At 36.0% G+C, this 18,981-nt stretch overlaps 1 protein-coding gene across 4 annotated transcripts in view; it reads right to left on the bottom strand.

The window, feature by feature from the left end:
• NCKAP1 (NCK associated protein 1) overlaps window positions 1-18,981 on the bottom strand; it is a 61,931-nt gene that overhangs the window by 29,908 nt on the left and 13,042 nt on the right. For 2 of the 4 annotated variants that reach the window (XM_075511338.1, XM_075511341.1), the window contains exons 3-13: window positions 8,574-8,660; window positions 8,312-8,368; window positions 7,197-7,339; window positions 7,024-7,114; window positions 4,709-4,846; window positions 3,932-3,980; window positions 3,305-3,461; window positions 2,633-2,689; window positions 1,998-2,094; window positions 1,667-1,773; window positions 400-532 (exon numbers count right to left, since the gene is read on the bottom strand). In XM_075511338.1, coding sequence (XP_075367453.1) covers window positions 400-532; window positions 1,667-1,773; window positions 1,998-2,094; window positions 2,633-2,689; window positions 3,305-3,461; window positions 3,932-3,980; window positions 4,709-4,846; window positions 7,024-7,114; window positions 7,197-7,339; window positions 8,312-8,368; window positions 8,574-8,660 — 1,116 coding nt within the window. Of the gene's footprint in view, window positions 1-399; window positions 533-1,666; window positions 1,774-1,997; window positions 2,095-2,632; window positions 2,690-3,304; window positions 3,462-3,931; window positions 3,981-4,708; window positions 4,847-7,023; window positions 7,115-7,196; window positions 7,340-8,311; window positions 8,369-8,573; window positions 8,667-18,981 lie in introns of all 4 variants that reach the window. The other 2 variants (XM_075511337.1, XM_075511339.1) reach the window with 1 other exon arrangement.

The following is an 18,981-nucleotide window of genomic DNA, read 5'->3' on the forward strand; positions in this document are numbered from 1 at the left end:
AAAGCTTACAGTACAAACTTGTCAAGTTTGAGTAGCTGACCTAATCGCGAAATTTGGGCTCCATCTAGTGGTCACTAGGGAATAAAACCAAAACAGTTCAGAGAGCCTATCATTTCTTTGTCAGGCTAAATAAGAAAAAGTTTCTGCAACGCTCCTTCAGTGGCAGTACTCGTTTCATTGTCTCTGAACATAACATTGCTTAATAACACTTAAGTATTCGTATAACAACCAAAAGTACAACTCTAAATCCCAGAATTAAACAGCAAATTAACTTATTTGCCTTATTCCATAATGTTCATCGAAATCCACAAACCAGGATGCATTTCATAAAGACATTTTGGACAAAAAGCCCTTTTTAAAGTTTGCATTTGAGAACCCAAACCCACAGTCTTGCCATACCTGAACAAGCTCATTTAAGACCACTGCATCAAAGCCGGAGAGATACTGTACGTAGTATCTCTGCATCACGGGTCCATATTTTCGCACATGTGCTCTGAGCTCCTCCATGTAGAATATTAGCTCAGCTATGTGTCTAGGCAAGACGAAAAGGAAAAGCTTACAAATAAGAAAACATCCAAAAATATTAAAAATAATTTCTACCAGTGGAATGCTTCTCAAGGGGACTTCCTCCCATACCTTGCTTTTAAAATTATTATTAATAGGCAATTTCTGTATGAAAATATTTGTTCACATTGTAAAATGAGTTTACACAGGTAATTTTCTCTGCAAGGTAAAATCCACACAACAGGAGATAAATTAGCAGGATGCCCTCATAGTAATCCTCAAAGGTTTGTATAACTATCCACTTATTTTTTGAAGAAGCCCTTCTATAGTGCTCAATTTGAAAAAAAAAAAAATCTTTTTCATAGAAGTGGTCAAATCTGAAAAATACAATGGTAATAACTGCTTTTCTGTTGGGTTGGTTTTGGCTTGTTTGTTTTTTAAAACCATAAGGATGGTTAAATACTTGCACAGGTTGTTTCAGAGAGGCTGTGGGACCTCCATCCCTAGCACCTACTCCAGTGAAGAAAACCCAAGGTTTTCCTACTCCAGCTGTAGAAATAGCCTTGTGATTGTCACTTCTTGTTTAAACTCCTGTGGTCAATACACAGACTTTCAGTTCAATCTTGTGTTCAATAATCTTGAGAATAACTCAAAGACAACTATTGCCCTTCTGCCTATCCATATTCATAAATCTCTTAAACCCATTTCTCATTTTCCCCTTTTGTTTATGATGACACTAATGCTGTATTACATAAATAAACCTTATCTGATTTAAAAGACAGTGTTGCTACAATACAGGAGACATTCTACAAATCAACTAATCAAGCTTTTTGACACTTTCCTTCCCTCCACCACTGATTTGTTCAATGCAAATCAGTAACACTGAAGACACGTGATAAAGCTTTTTTTTTGTTTTGCTTTCTCAAAGGAAAAAAATGCATCAAACTTTTATAAAATATTTTTATTTTATAAATACATTTTCTAGAGAAAACAATCTTTCACCCATGTGCTTCAGTTTCTGGGATTTCCAGGCAAAGATTTTCTGAACAGTCCCAACTCTTCCATGTAGCCATCCTTTCCCAAGATTCCCTTGCCTTCAAATGCATTTCATCTGTGAAATTCTCAAATATTTAAGGTATCACATTAAACCTTGTTAACATACTTATCTATGAAATCATCTGCACTCTTCTTTGGCATATTATCTGCATGACGAAGCAGCCAAATAATTTCATCACGAGCAAAGGATAACGCCATAAATACAAAAAGCGCCTGAAAGAGAGAAGTTGTTCACAAGCTTATATACAACAGTTGGACACCTTGTGTACACTAAGAGGCATCTAGTCTCTAAAACCAAAGAATCTTATAACCCTAGTAGGTTTTCTCTCACAGTAGAGCGTGGGGTTTTTTCCCCCCCAAACAAACTAAATGTCATATTATCACCGAGAAACAAAAAGTAAGATTGCATCAATGCAAAACATAAGAACTCTAATTACCTTGGGACCCAACAGGCCTGGCTGATCAGACAGGACAGTAGCCAGCTCTTTGAGTGCAGAACGTAAAAACTTGCGTCTCTCTCTATGCATTGAACCGCTGCATCAAAAGAACAAACCAAAACATCATCCACTGTGCTAACCACAGAACACTTGATTCTTCTAAACATTTAAGCGCCAGCACAGGCAGCTCATACATACCAACTTCAAAAGTTCAGTATTTCAAAGGATGTGGTTCTATTAAAATTGGCATCCCCATCATCAATGCTGTATATTCCTGAAGTATGATTAAATTTAAAAACCAAGTTCTCTGCCCCTGGTCTGTGATTTGCATTTGACTCCACTAAAACACTTCCATTTAGTTTGCCTTCACATTAAGTAATTAGACAAAAACTGGAGAATATCTAAACTAAATGCTTCTGTCCTGAAAATTTGAAGAATAATCTAAAACCTGGGAAGTTAAATCAATAATGGCATACCATTAAGTAAATCCAAATTTAAAAGAACAATCAGTACATGATCTCATTTGAAAATGCACAATTTGTTCAGCATTCAACAAATCCTGTTTATACAGTCTTTATAACTTCACTAAGAAAAACAACACTAAAATCTGTCAGCAAAACTTTGAAGACACTTACGCATGCGAAACAGCAGCTTCTTTGCACTCTCTGATGTCGTTAATACGCTTATTGTAGCTGCAAGTAAAAAACAATCCAATACGGTAATAAGTATCAGTAGCACAATTTAGAAAGAGCTGCAACTTGTGAGGAGCTGCAATGCCACAGGAATTAGGATACAGCAAAACACTCACACAAGAATTATTTCCCTGCTCAGAGCTAAATGCTAAAAGTGTATACCCAAACCAAAAATACTCTCCACTGAAGTGGTCCTGGTATTAGCTAGTAGAGACCTCAACTTTGTTACTGCCTGAGTTGTCATACGATATATTGCAGAAACAGTGGCAGACAGATGCAACTTTTCAAGCAAACTCTGCATTCGTGACATCATTTCTCTTCCCTAGATTAAGATTTGTGGGCGAGATCATTAATTTTAACTTTTGCCATTTTAGAGACTGATTCACCAGAGTTTTTCAGAACTGAGATAAAAAAGGCATGATGGTTATGAAATCAGGCTCCTGGAAGTTATGCCATTAAAGAAACAGTCAAGATACTAAGCAAAAATGTTTGCGTACTGACTATCCTCAAGCAGAACTTACATGAAGTAGAAGTAACGTTTTCAAAACAGTTCTTCAAGAAATGATACTTTTTTAACAGAAGTCCTGAAAGGAGAAAAAGAGAACTAAAACTTACCCTCGTATGTTTACAAACAAGTCTTCTGCAGCTTTGTGAATATGGAATACTTCATCTCGAAACAGAGCCAAGCAAGAGCTGCTTTGAAGTGCAAGTTTCCAAAGGTTCAAAGCTGTAGCATCACTATTTAGGATTCCATGGCATAAAATAAATCCAACTTCAAAAGTTCACAGTGATGTATGCCACAAACCAGATGCACAAAGACAGTAAGAGAACAGTGAGATTATTATGCATTTTCTCTTAAATAGTTCAAATAGTTCATTGATAAACTGTTTTAATGGATACCATAGATGAAAAAATACTGTTCTAGTGGAGGTATTTTTGTAATATTTTTGTAACATGAATTACTTAACGCTGACACTACTCAGCAATTTTCAGAGTTACTAAACCACTCACTTTTAGTCAAAGTCTGGAATAAACTGATGACAAACTCTATTCCATCATATGCTGAAGTCTGACTTCACTGCATGTAGAAGTACGATACATACAAACAAGATCTAATCAAGTTCTCTAGAATCTAATTTGAATACAACAGCTTTTGTACAGTACAGAAAAGCAAGCAGTCTTTTAAACGTTAACTAATTTTTTTTAATACAACCATGAGCTGTTTCAGAATATTGTACTCACAAATGATCCATTTTTCCATTGCATCCAGAGAGAGGTATTCACATGGCATCTGTTGAAAAAACAGTAATTTGTAGCAAAGTAATTATATAAAAGACAATACATTTCATAAGAAGTACTTTTTAGAAAAAGGTAAAAATAAAGCCTTAAATGCTCATGAATCATGGAAGACTGCTTCTGATTACTAACAGGGCATTGTTTCAGAAACTGAGGGTTTGAACATTAAATGAGCTTCCATAGCCTCCAATACCTTTATCAAAACCTTTATGAACCAATTTTGACAAATGTTTAGCTTCAAACATACATTGTATTTAAGAATATTAAAGAACTAAAGGCTTTTGAGGTATACTAATCACAACCTGACAGCTGTTAATGCTTGAATTTTTTCAGAAAGATGACCATTACACAACTGAGGGAGCAAATGCAAATATAAAAATTTTAAATGAAGTATCAGTTCTGATTTTCAGTCTGTTGGCCCACAAACATCTGAGACAGTACACAGGATTCCTTCCATCTACACTGCAGAAGTTAACATTGCTTCCCTTCATCTTTTGATTATCAAATACTGAAAATGAAGGCATGAGCTAACCAACAGAATCTTTAATTAATGTGAGAAAACTTTTCCCTCGTACTAAAGTATTCACCTCTCTCAACTAACCTGTTTGCTTCTCTGATTAAAAGCCACATAAAGGTCATCAAATAGAAAACAAAACATCCCTATGTTATTTTATGCAAACCCCTGCTTAACGTTATCATATAATGCAAATTAAAAGGCCATACTGTGTCAGACTGTGCAGGATTAAGCATTGTACTGGGGGCACTGATGAGGCTCAGTAGTTGTGCGTTTCTCCACTGGTCAGCTGAGAGATTTCTTCGAGGATAGACCATCTGGAGTGAAATCAGAGCATCTGAAAGGGACTAAAAAGGAGGCCAATGATTAGTTCAAAGGCAACCTCAAGGCTCAGTCCTGAATAAATATCCAAGTTCTTTACTTCACGCTGTGAACTGTGTACTGACACTGCCATACTCCAAGCACAAGAGACACTAAGCACTATTTTACCAGTAGTGCTGTTTTCTCACCATTTCTACTAACAATAATCGAAACATTTTACTGAACCAGTTCTGAAATTAAACTTGAGGTTAAAACCCAATGCATCTAGTTTATTTCACATGTAAAGGACTATTCCAGGCTAAGGGAGGGATGAAGAGAAGCAGGAGGTTTTGGGTTTTCTTATTATTTCTTTAATTAGAGTTATAAAACTCTGAGTACAGAATTAGAGGACATGGGAAAACAAAAAATCAATAGGGGACAATAAATCTGTTATGTACAACTGAAAGTTGTTAATTATTTATTCAAGCATCCCAATTATTGTGTTATTGCCTTCTCTGCCACTTCGCTTAGTATGTCCTTCCCTCTTCGCTAGTAATTTATCATTATTTTGAGCAGATACTGTCTACAGGAGCATCTTCACAGCAGATTAAGCTTATCCAAGTAAGTGCTGTCCCACACCTCCGTGGCTTTTGCATCAATACTGGTGCTTGTATGAGTCCTCAGGGAGCCAGGTCTAAGCATTATGCGAGCAAAGAAGGTCACTCAGGCAAAAAAAAAAAAAAAAAAAGTCATCTGCTGAAGCTAATTTAAAGGACCAAACAACTGTCAGATTTACTGCAAAGTAGTGAGATGATGGAAGGTCAACTTAAGTGTGCAGTTCCATGAGAGAGTAACCTAAGTATTTGTTTCTATAGCATGGTGCCTGAAGGGATCCCTGACCCCAGTTTATACCTCTAGCAAACAATAAGCAGAAGAGCAAAAATCAGACTGAAAAAATGGCTTTACAAAACATTTCACAGGAAAGGATTGGTCCACTATTAAATACGAAAGCATAAACAAAAATAATACTGAAAAGTGAAGCACCTTTGCTAAAATCTGTACAAGAAAAGATAAACTGCAAATGAGATCCTTAGCTAAGTCAGTCCTAACAAGACAGGAATCATGCAGAAGAAAGTATAACAAAAATAAGATTACAAATTATTTAGACAAATGAGAAGTATTCAAAACTATTTCACTTCAGGGGACTTAAGTAGCTGAAAAACTCTCTGAACTTCTAGTGACTATCTTCAAAAGTTTAAGGAAATTAAGAAAAATCTCAAGAGGACTAGAGAAGGAAAACATAAACCTAGACTTCAAAACAGGGGAAAGAACCCCCAAACCTCAAAAACTTCAGGCGATAACTTAGTATTTAACTTAAATTCCTGCCAAAGATTCCGAAATAAGTTGTTAGGCAATCAATTTGCAAGCACCTAGAAAATAACACCTTTATAAATTACAGTCGGTCAGTACTGATCAAACAAATCTAGTTTCCTTTGACAGAGGAGCAAGCTTAGTGGACAAACGTGAAGTGGTAAACAGGATAAACATTGACTTTGGTGAGGCTTCTGTCACTTTTCCAAGGTATTCTCATATGAAAACACAGCCTAGATAAATCATCACAGAATGGCAGCACAACCAGCTGTGTAAGAATAAGAGCTTAAAAACATTTGTACAGAAAAGGCGAAAGATATTGGGTTCATTTAACTTAGCGAAGTCAACCAAGCACGGTACACAATGTCAGCTTTTGAGTACAGGAGACATTATTAAAGAGGCAGTGGTGACCTCCAGCATTCCCAGTTTAAGGACAATCCAAAGCAAAAACCCTCAGGTTACAAAATAGAAAACCACATTCATCTAGGATGGTAAACCAGCAAAAAAATGGTTTCATCCAAACATTAGGAATTTCCTTAATATCAAGCTACAAACCAAACCAAAACATAGATGTAGCTATTCTCAGATGATCCACAACTGATTTTTAATCAATTTCTAATCCTTAGTGAATAAAATAAAACCTTACCAATGGGTCTTAGCATTCCTGTATTTCTTTAGGTTCTGTTATTTAATAGGGTATCAATCCCCAGCCCCAGACATCCATTATAAGTAAAATCTCCTGCAAAATTTATACCTAATGGCTTTTGACAAAACAAACTCTTGCATATTTACTTTTTTATCTCTGCTTCTCTCAATTAAGGTTACTGTGTTCCTGTGAAAAGTAGTTACATACTTTACTGTGAGGTACAAATTCCTCCATCATTTTCTTTAAAGGATTTTCATAATCCACAATCATCTGGCCAAGGCGTGGATATTCTCTGTCACTAAAAGCAACAACAAACAATTCACTCAGGTGTAGTTATTATTATTATTATTAAACATGCTTCCTACACAACAGATTTTTACCTTGCTCCATGTGTCATTTCATGGGCATAGTTATACAATCCAATGATAGCCTTCCTTTCTTCAATTCGAGACAGCAATATCATTAGAGTTGTGTAGGTTATAATCAAATCTAGGTAGTTCTTTGTTAAATCGAAGTTTACAGTCTAGAGGTAAAAAACAGTAAATTATCATTCTAAAACTTTCGGAAACAAGTATAAAACTTTTTCCCTAACTTTCCACCAATTTTCAGCATTTTTTAGATACAATAGACTGTCTTGATCGAAGTTTTTGCTCTGTGTGCATACGGACTTTGTACAATCTTAATTTAGTCACTCAAATCCCCAGAACTGTTTGTATTCATAAAAGCAAGCATGCAAATAAATCTTTCCAGGCTCAAGTGTCACAGGTTAGCTGACAGATAGGAAAACTTCTCTTGGATGTTACTAAGCAGTCAGCAAGTGCCTTGGCCTGTGAGTTGTATCTTAATAGGACCCTGTAACGTAAAAAACTAGCCCATATCCCACTGGCCTGATAAGATCATTCCATAGGATATGTACCTGCTCCTCTTTCATAGTATGAAACTAAGTCAGCCAAAATTCAGAATAATGACTAAAACTATCAAGGTGACAAAGCTGAAACCAAAAGGAAAGGTGTCTGAGGTTTTGTTTTGGGGTGGTTTGGCTTTTTTTCTTTTTCTTTTCAATGTTACACTTTTAGCTGCTTTTGTACTTGCTTTAGCCAATATCAGAAGTTATGTCCTCACATATCCCTTAGCAGTAATATTCCTGTTTTGTAAGCCTACATGGCTTAAGCATATAGATGATAATAAACCTCTAGGAATAAACTTACAGATACAATAAAGCAAAAATTACAGAAGATTTGTATGTCTGGTAATGGACAACACTGTTACTGCTGTCCGTAAGTAGCCTGTTTAAAATGGTCTATCTTCTGACTTCAAGCTATTTATAAAAGTTAGAGATCTGAAGATTACAGTATTTTTATTTCTCCTGCATTTTTATAACTAGAGATGTCATGTTTCTTGGGCTAACATGAACAAGTCTTTCTAATTCTCCACACAGGACTCTGATTAGAAACATTTTTAAGCGGCATTTGAAAGTTTAAACCCAGAAACTTACAATATCAAAGAAGACTTGGCAAACATCAATAGTGTTCAGCAGCTCACAAACATGGTCCTTGAAAAAAAAAAAAAAAAGGAACAACTTTAGCTTAAAAAGATCTAAATAAACCACTTTCCTATTCTTAGTGAGGGAGACCGATTTTTTTTTTTTTAAAGAACAGAGCTACAAGTTCAGCTATTTCATTATATAGTGTTACTTCATAAATAAAAAGACAGAAACCTGATGTGACAGAACAACTGACATATTTGCAATACTTTACCTTAAATTCCATAACATCAACAAAAGTGAAGTAATATAATGCCAGGTTCTTCAGAATCTCCGATTTTTCTTTCTGGAGCTGAGCAAGCTGTTGCTAAAACAGAAACATAAACATGCACACTGTTCTTAGAAGATCTTGAGAAGACTGCTGAAAAATAATACCTGTGAAGCGCAGAGTAACCACCAGGCTATGCAAAGAAGCCTTAACATGGTTTTCCAAGACTGAGGTTCTGTGTGTCTCAAATACACACAGAGTTCTCAGAACAGATTATTTTAACAGCTGCCAACTATACTTTGAAGATAAAAGTTAAATTAGTACACATTAGTACCAAAGTCATATTGTTTAGCTGAGCTAGAGATGAAAATGCATAGTTAGGAAAACAGTGTTATCATATGTATAATTAGCAAAAGCAGAACAGTACATGAGCACAAATCAGTATGACAAAAAAAACCAATGACATTACTTGAGGTGGGAGAAAAGAAGGTGGCAGGTTACAAACTTTACTACAGAAAAACATTATGCTTTTAAATTCTGAACTTACCAAAAAGAATATCCAGGCAAAGCCACGTTAAGCATGCAAAATAAAATGTAGATACAAACATAAAATACAGTAACGGTTCTTTGACCAGTTCCATATAAACACAATAATACATTCAAACAAAAGCAACAAAATAAAGAAACAAAAAAGAAGCAAAACACTAGCATTAGACACTGGTGGATAAAATGGAAGAGGCAAGTGTGAATACAAAGGCATAAAATAGTTCACATAGACTTTTTTTTTTTTTTAATTTTTTTAAACAGACAATGAAATATCATTTAATTTCCATATTTTTCAAAATTTCCTGGAGGAACCAAACAGATCACTTAATTACAATTAAGAACACAAAAAAAGCAGCTGTTACTGAACAGCCATTCTGTTTATCTATGTATTAGTCTCACAGCACTGCAAGAATCCAATTATTTAACTTGCAATATCCAGCTACTAATTAAGTCTCTTTCCTGATATATGAATTGAAATGAGTTAAAGCAGTCATAACACTTAATATGAAAAAGTGCCCTCCAAAAAGCTGCAAGATATTAAATTAAAGACTGATCAAGTTAAATAGGATTTTCTTCTCAGCAAGAGCAATCAATTATAAGAAAGATTAAATAAATTGTTTCAAATTGGTTAGCTTATATTCATATGAGAGGTTAGAACTGAACACGCTTCTTCATCTCCCAGTCTTTATAAAGTTGTGCTCTGTGTTCTCAGTTTTATGTAAAGCACTAAAATTCCTCTAAATTAAAAAAACAGACTGCTTGGACCACTACTGGACCACTATATCATACATAAGATAATTTTTGCTTCTTTCCTCTGAATTTTTAGAGGCGATTATGATTTTTAGAAGCAATTATGATTTTTAGAAGCCTTGAGCCGTAAGACTTCCATTATAGCCAAGAAGACAGGCATATACAGAGTTATGAGCAAGTTGGAATGGCTACATTATAAAATACTCCTGCCTACTCTTAAAGCAGAGCAAAGGATTTAACTTTGAAGGTCCGACTTCGAATGCCTGCCCTATATAATACTTAAGTTTCTTTCACATAGTCGTCAGCTGGGACTCAGATGAAAAATAGGTGCAAGTACATGTGTTTATTCTGTAACTTCTCCTGATAATCTCATGCACTAGGAAACAGGTAATTTCCATTTAAACTGCGGCTGTACAAAATCTCTTTTCAAATATAAGTCCTAGGAATTGTCCTATGAATTTGCTACTACCTTTCCCAGTGCGTACCTTAAACTTTAACTGCCTTGTGCCCAGAGAAGGAAGCACCCAGCATCATCACGCGCGGAGTCTGGAGCTCCTGCAGGTCTGCACAGCTCCAGCAAACCTTCGGGCCAACTTGCATCTATACTCGGGACCTCCCCAGAGGAAAGAGTGCTTTGTACTTTCAGGGCTGCTTCATCAGTCAACAGTTGTTACACGATGAACATTCATTGCCCAAGATGCTCGGTTTTAATCTTCATCATGACCCTGTCATTTAAACTATTTATTGTTTTTAAGTGATTTGTTTTTAAAACACCAAGCAGAAGTAGGGTTTGTTTCTGTGCAACTAACACAAGTGTGAATTGGATGACTTTGAGGAGTTGGTCCATGAGTTTTCAGGAACAGACCGCACGCTATCGTTCAGAAATAGGAATAATTCTAGTGCAGAAAGACGACGAATTACAACTGCACATACGCTTTCACAACTTTTTCTACTGCAATCCTAACTCACACTAAATGAGGTGCAATGCTAAGGGAGACTATCAAGATTAGAGGTTGTTGTACACAACACCTACGTTTGGTGTAACAAATAGCAACTGAGTGTCCACTTCTGGAGGACGCTACAATTTCAAAGCCACACGCATTTGGGCCACAATACATGAAGTGGGGAGATATGGCAAAAAGGGAGACGGTGCTGCGAACTATGCCTGCAAAATAAATAATCTTTTTTCAGAAATTCTGTGAAGCTGTACATTAAATAAGAGAATACAAGGAGGTATTCATTACATTCAACCAAGAACTAAGGAACCACTGCTGTGCACTATTAGTTACCTGTATTCCCAGAAATATTTATACTGAAACGATGCTAAAACTTTCATATGGAGTTATGGTGATCATTCTTTGAACTCTGAGTGTTAAGGGTGTAAGCAAACTTTTATTTAAAATATTAGTATCAAAGTAAAACAATATCTCAACTGTAATCACTGTTAAATCAGTATGGTGCAAACAGTGCAATTCATACAGCACAGCCTGATCAGTGATGTTTAAAAGTACAGCTTACAGCACACGTAGGGTCTTGGATGTTTATTTGCATTTTTATCATTCAGGAATGTGGGCGTAGCTCTTTCCGCACCCACTGCAACAAAACTTTCCATTACTAATTTCCTAACAGCTGTTAAGAAATAGCTGGTGCTATATTGTTTTGTATTCGGTTTGAGGCTTTTTTCCTTAGCCTGCAATTCCATTTATCAGCAAACACTTCTGTTTCCAATATTCAACAAAAGTTTTAAAATAGGATAAGCTGAAGAAATAACTCTTAAAACATTACTAGCATCAAAAGATTATTTTCACTATGGCTACCCATGCCTTGTTGATTGGTTAGACATAGGTGTTTTATTTATTCTTAAAGAATTTGAAATATGAATTATAGGAACAAGGACAACAGTATTTTTCTTGAACAAGCTGAATTAGATTTAAGACATATGAAAAGGTGTAGACATTTTAGCATAATATAGCAAGATAAAAAAAATTTGAAATAAATTTTATCTGAAATAATTTATTTTGTCTGTTAACAAAATACCACATCTCCAATCATATTTGAATATTATTTATAAACCAGGATTTTAAATAGCAGAGAGTGAAGCTGACACTTTGTCAAGTACATTATCTACAAGAGAAGGAACTGATCTTTACCAAGTTATCTTGTGCCTTTCCTTCTTCATATTAACTGTGTACAGTACACAGTACTGTGTACAACTGATTATGTACACAGAGAAAGTACCTTAAGAGAAGCGGAAAAAAAAAATCAGAAAGTGCAAGACAGCCTCCCTTAAAGCTTACATGAACACAATGGGTCAGAGACAGATGCTGGCATATTAACAATGTGAATAAATACGCATTTAATATGAAGGCACAGGAAAAATATGAGACAACTAGAAAAAGTTGTTCAGAGAGTTTTGTGTGTGGAAAACCAGAGGATAACTGTAGTTCTGTAACTATCTTATCATATTTATTTGACTGGTAGCAGTAGTATGTGAATAAATGTCTTATTTCACAACCCATGAATAGATGGTAGGTAGGGGAATTTTCTCCTCCTTATATCAGTGTGCTATTTTTCCTGCAAGTATGATCATTAAATACTTATATTTGTTTTCTACAAACTGACACCATAGATATTACAATGTCCTCAGAGAAAACACCATCAACTTAATCTTACTAGCTGGAATACAAGTACCAAAAAGCAGTATTACAAATTCTGATTGTTAAAATTCTGGGGATAAGGGTAAATAATCACTGTCAGTATTCTTACTGTCATTTATTATACTCATTATGCTTGCCACCTGTAGAGTCTTTAGATGAAGATTTTAAAAATTAAACTCATGTGAACAAAGTTCCATGTCTACAAAATCCATAGCAGAACAGTGGGGAGAGAGGAGGATCTAATCAAATGAAGAAAATTAGATTAAATTCTGTAAACTAACTGTAGAATGATGGATGTGTCCTTGGTTTTGTCGTTTCCAATTAAAAGCAGCCTCTGAAGTGACATGCTGCATATAAAAAGATGTAATAGAATATTTAACATGTTTACTAACTAATGTTTCTACTGCCAGATCTATTTTTGGTTTGTTTTCAAGTTTCTAGCACCAAGTTAACTCTTTTGAAAAGGAAATAGCCACCCATGACCCTCCACAACTGTTAAATGTCCCTAGGGTTGACCATATTATTAATAATGGCAGACAATCAGAGCAGTGAGGCTCCTCTTCAAAAACTGATCTACCTGTCAGTGATAAGGAACAGTTTCCCCATTCTCTCACTTCCTTTTACATAAATTCAGACAGTAATGCCTACATTAGGCTCATTACATATTATTGTATCACACAAGCTTGGCTACAGGTCTTGACATCTCCAAGGCAACTATTTACAGAATAAAAGTCTCATCTGTGCTATTCTATAGACAAAAATGTTTTGGACATATGTCTCCAGCTGCCTGCATACTTACATTTATGTCATGAAATCATGAAAGAACTATTCATTTAAAATGCATGAAAACTAATTTTGGAATGCCATCTCAGTAACACTGCTTAACTAAAATACTGTTTAGGTATCAATGAGGTTTTTTTGTTTCTTCGGTTTTTAATGGCCAAGCTCTTAAGTTATCAATCATCAAATCAAAAGCGGATTTCAGTTTTAATGGATGAAGAAAAGAGGTTAAGTATTACAAACATTCGCTCCTTTGCAGGTATTGCATACGCTACTAAGCGACAAGAGTGAGCACATGACAGTTTGGTTTACTTTAGCAAGTGACTGCAATGGACTGATTTGACTTACAGCAACGTACTACAATGACTTATTACAAATAATGACAAAAATTAAATTGGTTTTGGATGCTACTCCATCTCAAATTCATGCACAATCAAGGGTTAAGCCGTGAATATAAGCATTGCTGCTGATAGCGCTTATGATTTTGAAAAAAAGATAAGTTACATTATGACAGTTCTGTTTGGAGAAACATTTTAAGGAGATTTCAAGATTTCACATTACCTTTTAGAATCGCTATGAAAAAAATGTTCACTTTCAAATGACTGTTAGCCTGAAAAATTTTCCATACTATTCTCTGATTATATTATAGCATAAGTAATTTTAAGCTGCCAAGTCAGTCTTATGCAGGCAACAACCGAAGACATCAGACATGCTACTGCATACAAAATCAGAACAGTAGGTATGGTTGTATCAGAGCAAGGCATTAGCAGAGCAATTTCAGTTCTGAATGATTTCTGGTAAAAATGTAGATTAAATTTTATTTGTTGCAGATATTTTGCAGTTTCTTCTGAAATAAACTTAGTACATCCTATTCTCAAGCATAAGAAATCTCAGCTGCTTGTACAAAGCTGAACAGAGACTAGTTACTCGTTGGCTGGCTTTACTCACGCAGGGGGATCTCCCGTAAACTAAACTACCGCCCTGGTGCATTTTGGAAAACCAATCTCGTTTGCAGTCCCTTCAGCACTGTAAGTTCCTTGAGCAGTAGTGAGCAGAGTTGAACAGGGAGCCGTGCAAGGAAAGCATGGCATCCTCTTAGCTGGAACACATTCTAGTCTTCGTGGTCAGGAACCCAGTTAGTTTTGTGGTGGAATATAGGGAGTTGGGTTTTTATTGCTTAAGTACGCAATAAGATGTCTGAAAAAGCGAGTCTCCCAGACAAGATATCTAGAACTCCAGAAAGCTGGGGAAAATATTTTAAGTTTACTGAATTTGAGGATTTAAGTTACTTTGCTTAAGCTAATCTTAAGAAATCACCTGCCATAGGTGTTAATTACCCTATTGTTTCCTCAAAAGTTTTTTAGAGAAAAAGAATTACCAATGCATGAGGCAGTACAGCTGAGGCCCCAGTTTTTCCTCAGAAGAGAATTTCTAAATTATCTTCACTAGCACTGTGCAAATTACAATATTAAAAGCTTCATTAGAAACAAGCAAATGAATGACATTTTCCTTTTGGCACTGTACCCCTTGCAGAGGCAGAAAGGAATACTTCAAAAAGCAAATGATTATTTGTATTTAGTTAAGTGTTTTGAAAAAGACTAATTCTTGGAAGCACCTATCACAAATTAAAAATCAAGACTGGTTATGAAGTGCATATTTCAATAATTTTACTATAGAAGAAAGCATTTAACAAAAGCATGCATTAATGTCTTCTAATAGGCTTTGGCCGAGGAGGTCCAGCCACGCTGTGCCCACAACACCTCTCCTACATCCAGCCAATCTGCTATGCAACCAGCTCACTATGAAGCGAAACTGTGGAAGACACAGTAAGCAGACCAAACATACATCCTGGGATCTATAAGGAAAAAGCCAACACACCCATGAAGAAAGAGTACATAAAATATAAAGTGAACTAATTTGTATCTACAGATCCTAATCCAGGCAGGCTGGAAATGCTCGCACCGCTTGTACTCTACTCTCACATGATCTTATTTCCAGTCCCTGCTGACATAATACAGCAGAAAATTATTACAATTAAATCAGGGAAAAAAAACCCCAAATACTACCTCCTAAGAAATTGAATGTATAGTCAACACAAAACACAATGCAACTGATACGAACAATACTGGAAAGATAGCTACTAAAAGATGAAGATTAGCAGTATGTGGAAAACATGGATGTTTCTCCCACTAACCATACACTTACAAACTTCTGAGTAACGTTTCACTCATCTGCTTACCACTAAGCAATGACTAAGCCTCAACTTCTCCAGTAGACATTTAAAAATATAGGAAGTTTTTCTACAGGGAAATTGCTGAGGAGCAATCTGAGTGAAAGAAAAACATATGTTGAAGAAAGAAGGCAGATATTCTCACCACTTCCCATATGTGGTGTTTTGGAAAGCAGAAAGGAAGCTAGCTCCATCAAAGACACAGAGCTTTACCTGTGCAGGCAGATTTTTCAGACCCCACCCACAATCTCCAGAAAATCTACGTCTTTTCTCCCTGCATCTCCAGCTCCCCATCGTGAAGTATTTTATTCTGGTTTTACAATGGCATTAAATGTTAGCATTGACTAACAAAAGAGTAATTTTTAGGTCCTACTACATTTTTTTGGAGTTCGGTATATTCTCTTTCGATTTCTCTGTGGCGAGAACCTTGCCTGTATGCCTTATAAGAGGATGAGGTCTAAAAAACCTTCAGAAGAATCAGGCTGCTTCTGCACCCCTTACTTTGGAACTTTTCTTCTGAAGCTAGTCAAGGAAATTCAGTAAAAATGTATGTTACCCTAAGTCAATACTAGCACAATCAGATCACTGATCTGACCAAGAACGATGGTGCTATAAAGCTTTTTGGAAGCCTTCTCCAATTTAGAAGGCTTTTTTAAAGCAAAGCTTTAGTTAATTTAAAATAAATGTAAATACTAAGGCTTCCCAAACACAGAAGATAGATACTTTTTATTATTATATAGTTTCCTTTTCAAATAGGATCTAAAATGTTTGTTTCTCACTTCGTCAATCTTTCAAATTTTTTGTTTACATACACTCCCTTCTTCGCAGGTATTTCATACACTATTAAGCAGTACTACATTGCTGGCCAACATCATTAACAGTTGATTTAAGAGCTCAATCTCCAAACTGCACATTTTCAAGGTTATATGGCTCACGATGGTGATTGAAGAAGAAAGGGCAAGTGTAAGAGATCACAGGGACTGCCCTCGGACAACCGGGAGAGAGTGAGTTATGAACTGATGAGGTCCACAGTTATCTATAATCGATCCTTTGGAAGATGAACTACTCCATTTTATTTTTCAGCCTGGTCAGCAAGGATTCATCGGGCATTTAATTTTTGTCTGAACTGCTCATAAACTTTCACTCTTGCTACAATATTGAAAATCAGCGATTGTCAGACATCGCTCTAGTCTGACTCGGCATGTCAAACACTGAAGGGAACAAAACTAGGAGCTGTATTTTTTGTGAGTAAAGATCTAAAAGCTATCAATAGCAAACAACAGAATCACTTGTTTCAAAAGACTAAAAATGCAGGCTTTTCAAGAGCAGGCACCTATCTGATTACAGCAAAGACTGCAACATACTCTTCAATAAAACGTGTTGTTCACTTCTGAGACACAAAACATTGTAAATGACGGCACCTGAGAAAACCAAACTAGCAGCTAAGACTAGGTAAAAAAAAAAATCAAAAAAGCAGGCACCACTGCCTCTCTCACTGAATGCAAGCTGTTTTGGCAACATCACCTACTGACACGTCAACGGTATTACTGTGTAGATGCACAATGCTAAGCTATGGCAACCGCTGCAGTTGAACATACAAAATCCAAAACGCCTCCCTGGAAGGCTGTCCTGGAATTTTCACTGCAAGAAGACAGAACGGGTTATGATTTCTCAACTATTTCCCCGCAATAATCCTTCATAACATTAATTGATGTGTCCTTGTTCCAATAAGCTTCTTGCCCTTTTAAATCTCTGATCACCCGTTTCCCTACTGAAGGAACCCACTGGTGTGCCCTCGTAATACATGGTGAGCTGGTTGTTGGCCAGTGGGAGGAGGACACAAAGGAAGAGTGAGGAGGGGAACATCTTCCTGACCAGGAGCTAGATGTTTATGCCTTTTTAAGCTAAGGTTTACAAACAAAAATTTATCTGACGTCAAACTAGAACATATCTGTTATGGGTAAAGGTTTCTTTTGGGAGATACAACGCTCTACAGGAAAACATACGTAAACAACTAAGACAAGCAAACTGCCGTCAGCTCTGACCGCAGAGAGGGAAACCCCAGCTGCCTATTGCTAGCACTCAAACCCCCTACTTTAAACTGTGCTCATACATAAAGAGGGTAGGCTTTTGAAAACTGTACTCAATAAACACAGGCCTGGCTGGCTCATGGTAAATAAACACAAGGCAACGACAAAACATTATCAGCGTGTCCTATTTTAGGAACTGTGATTGTCAAAATATATCAAGTTAGCTTTGATCTCTTTCCATAAACTTCACAGTACCAAATCCTTAAATATCTATCATTAGTTAAGCTCCAAATTCATAGTCAACAACCGAAGACATATGGAGCATACACGCAACTGCATTAAACAAATTCTATGTACATAACCTTTTACTCTTCATAGTAGATCTGCCACTGAAGTTTATAGAATATGGAAGCATTGACCAAACACGGTTTAAAGGGTTTACTATTTTACACAACTTTGATAAAGAATTTGCTATATTTGCTACTAACACAATCAAATTCAATATAAAGACACGCAATATTAAACAGTACAAAACATATACAAATTTTAAAGTGAGAAAGATTGTTACTAAAATAGTTTCTTCCATAAGGGAAAGTTTTTCTGATTTTTTTTTTCATTGGTATTACTGGAGACATTACATAGAAATTCTAGATGGCATTGTAAAAGAAACCAATGACTCCCACTGCTATTAGCACTACCATTCTGCAGAAACCTGGACGCTTAAAGCAAGCCTAAACCTCTCAAGCACACGTGCAAGTAGTTGCATGCAGGGAACATGCAAACCCAACACCTACCTCCACTTTCCACCTTTGGAAAGAAATGTAAGCAGGTAAAACAAAAATCTTTCCCTTGACTTTCAAATTGAAACAGAGAAACAAGTGTTCATCACCTGCCAAAAAGCCTACCTGTATTCTAATAATCTTAATTATCTCTAAAAGGCTACAAAGTCAAATTCAGCAATACTGGATCACTCAGAAGGGTGAAAAATAATTTCCTACTGCGCTTGAACTCACTACATCTCAAGAGGAAACAATTTATTTCTGTATTTTTCTACTTCACAAGGTTTCTCCTTACATACTAAAGGATTCTTTATTCCCACAGGGACTGACCCCATAGGCAAGAGCACCTGTAAGGTACAAGCACCTGTAAAGTACAAACACATTTTCCTACTTTGCAGTTAAGTGCCTTTTATTGATCTGCTGGTCAGGTCTCATCACACATAAAGTTATGCAACTTCCATCTTCTGCAATCAGTCTGTTCACCAAGAACTTCTGCTATCAAAGTAAGGCATGATTTTTTCAAGGCTTACTTCCCATTGACAATTCTTTGAAATGGAACAGAAGAGAGTAGGCAAAAAGAAAACCAGAAAGTGTCCTACCCTAACAAAAGCAATCTGGAATTACAATATAATATGCTCTCTT

Source organism: Mycteria americana, chromosome 9 (assembly GCF_035582795.1).
Source record: "Mycteria americana isolate JAX WOST 10 ecotype Jacksonville Zoo and Gardens chromosome 9, USCA_MyAme_1.0, whole genome shotgun sequence".
NCBI lineage: Eukaryota > Metazoa > Chordata > Aves > Ciconiiformes > Ciconiidae > Mycteria > Mycteria americana.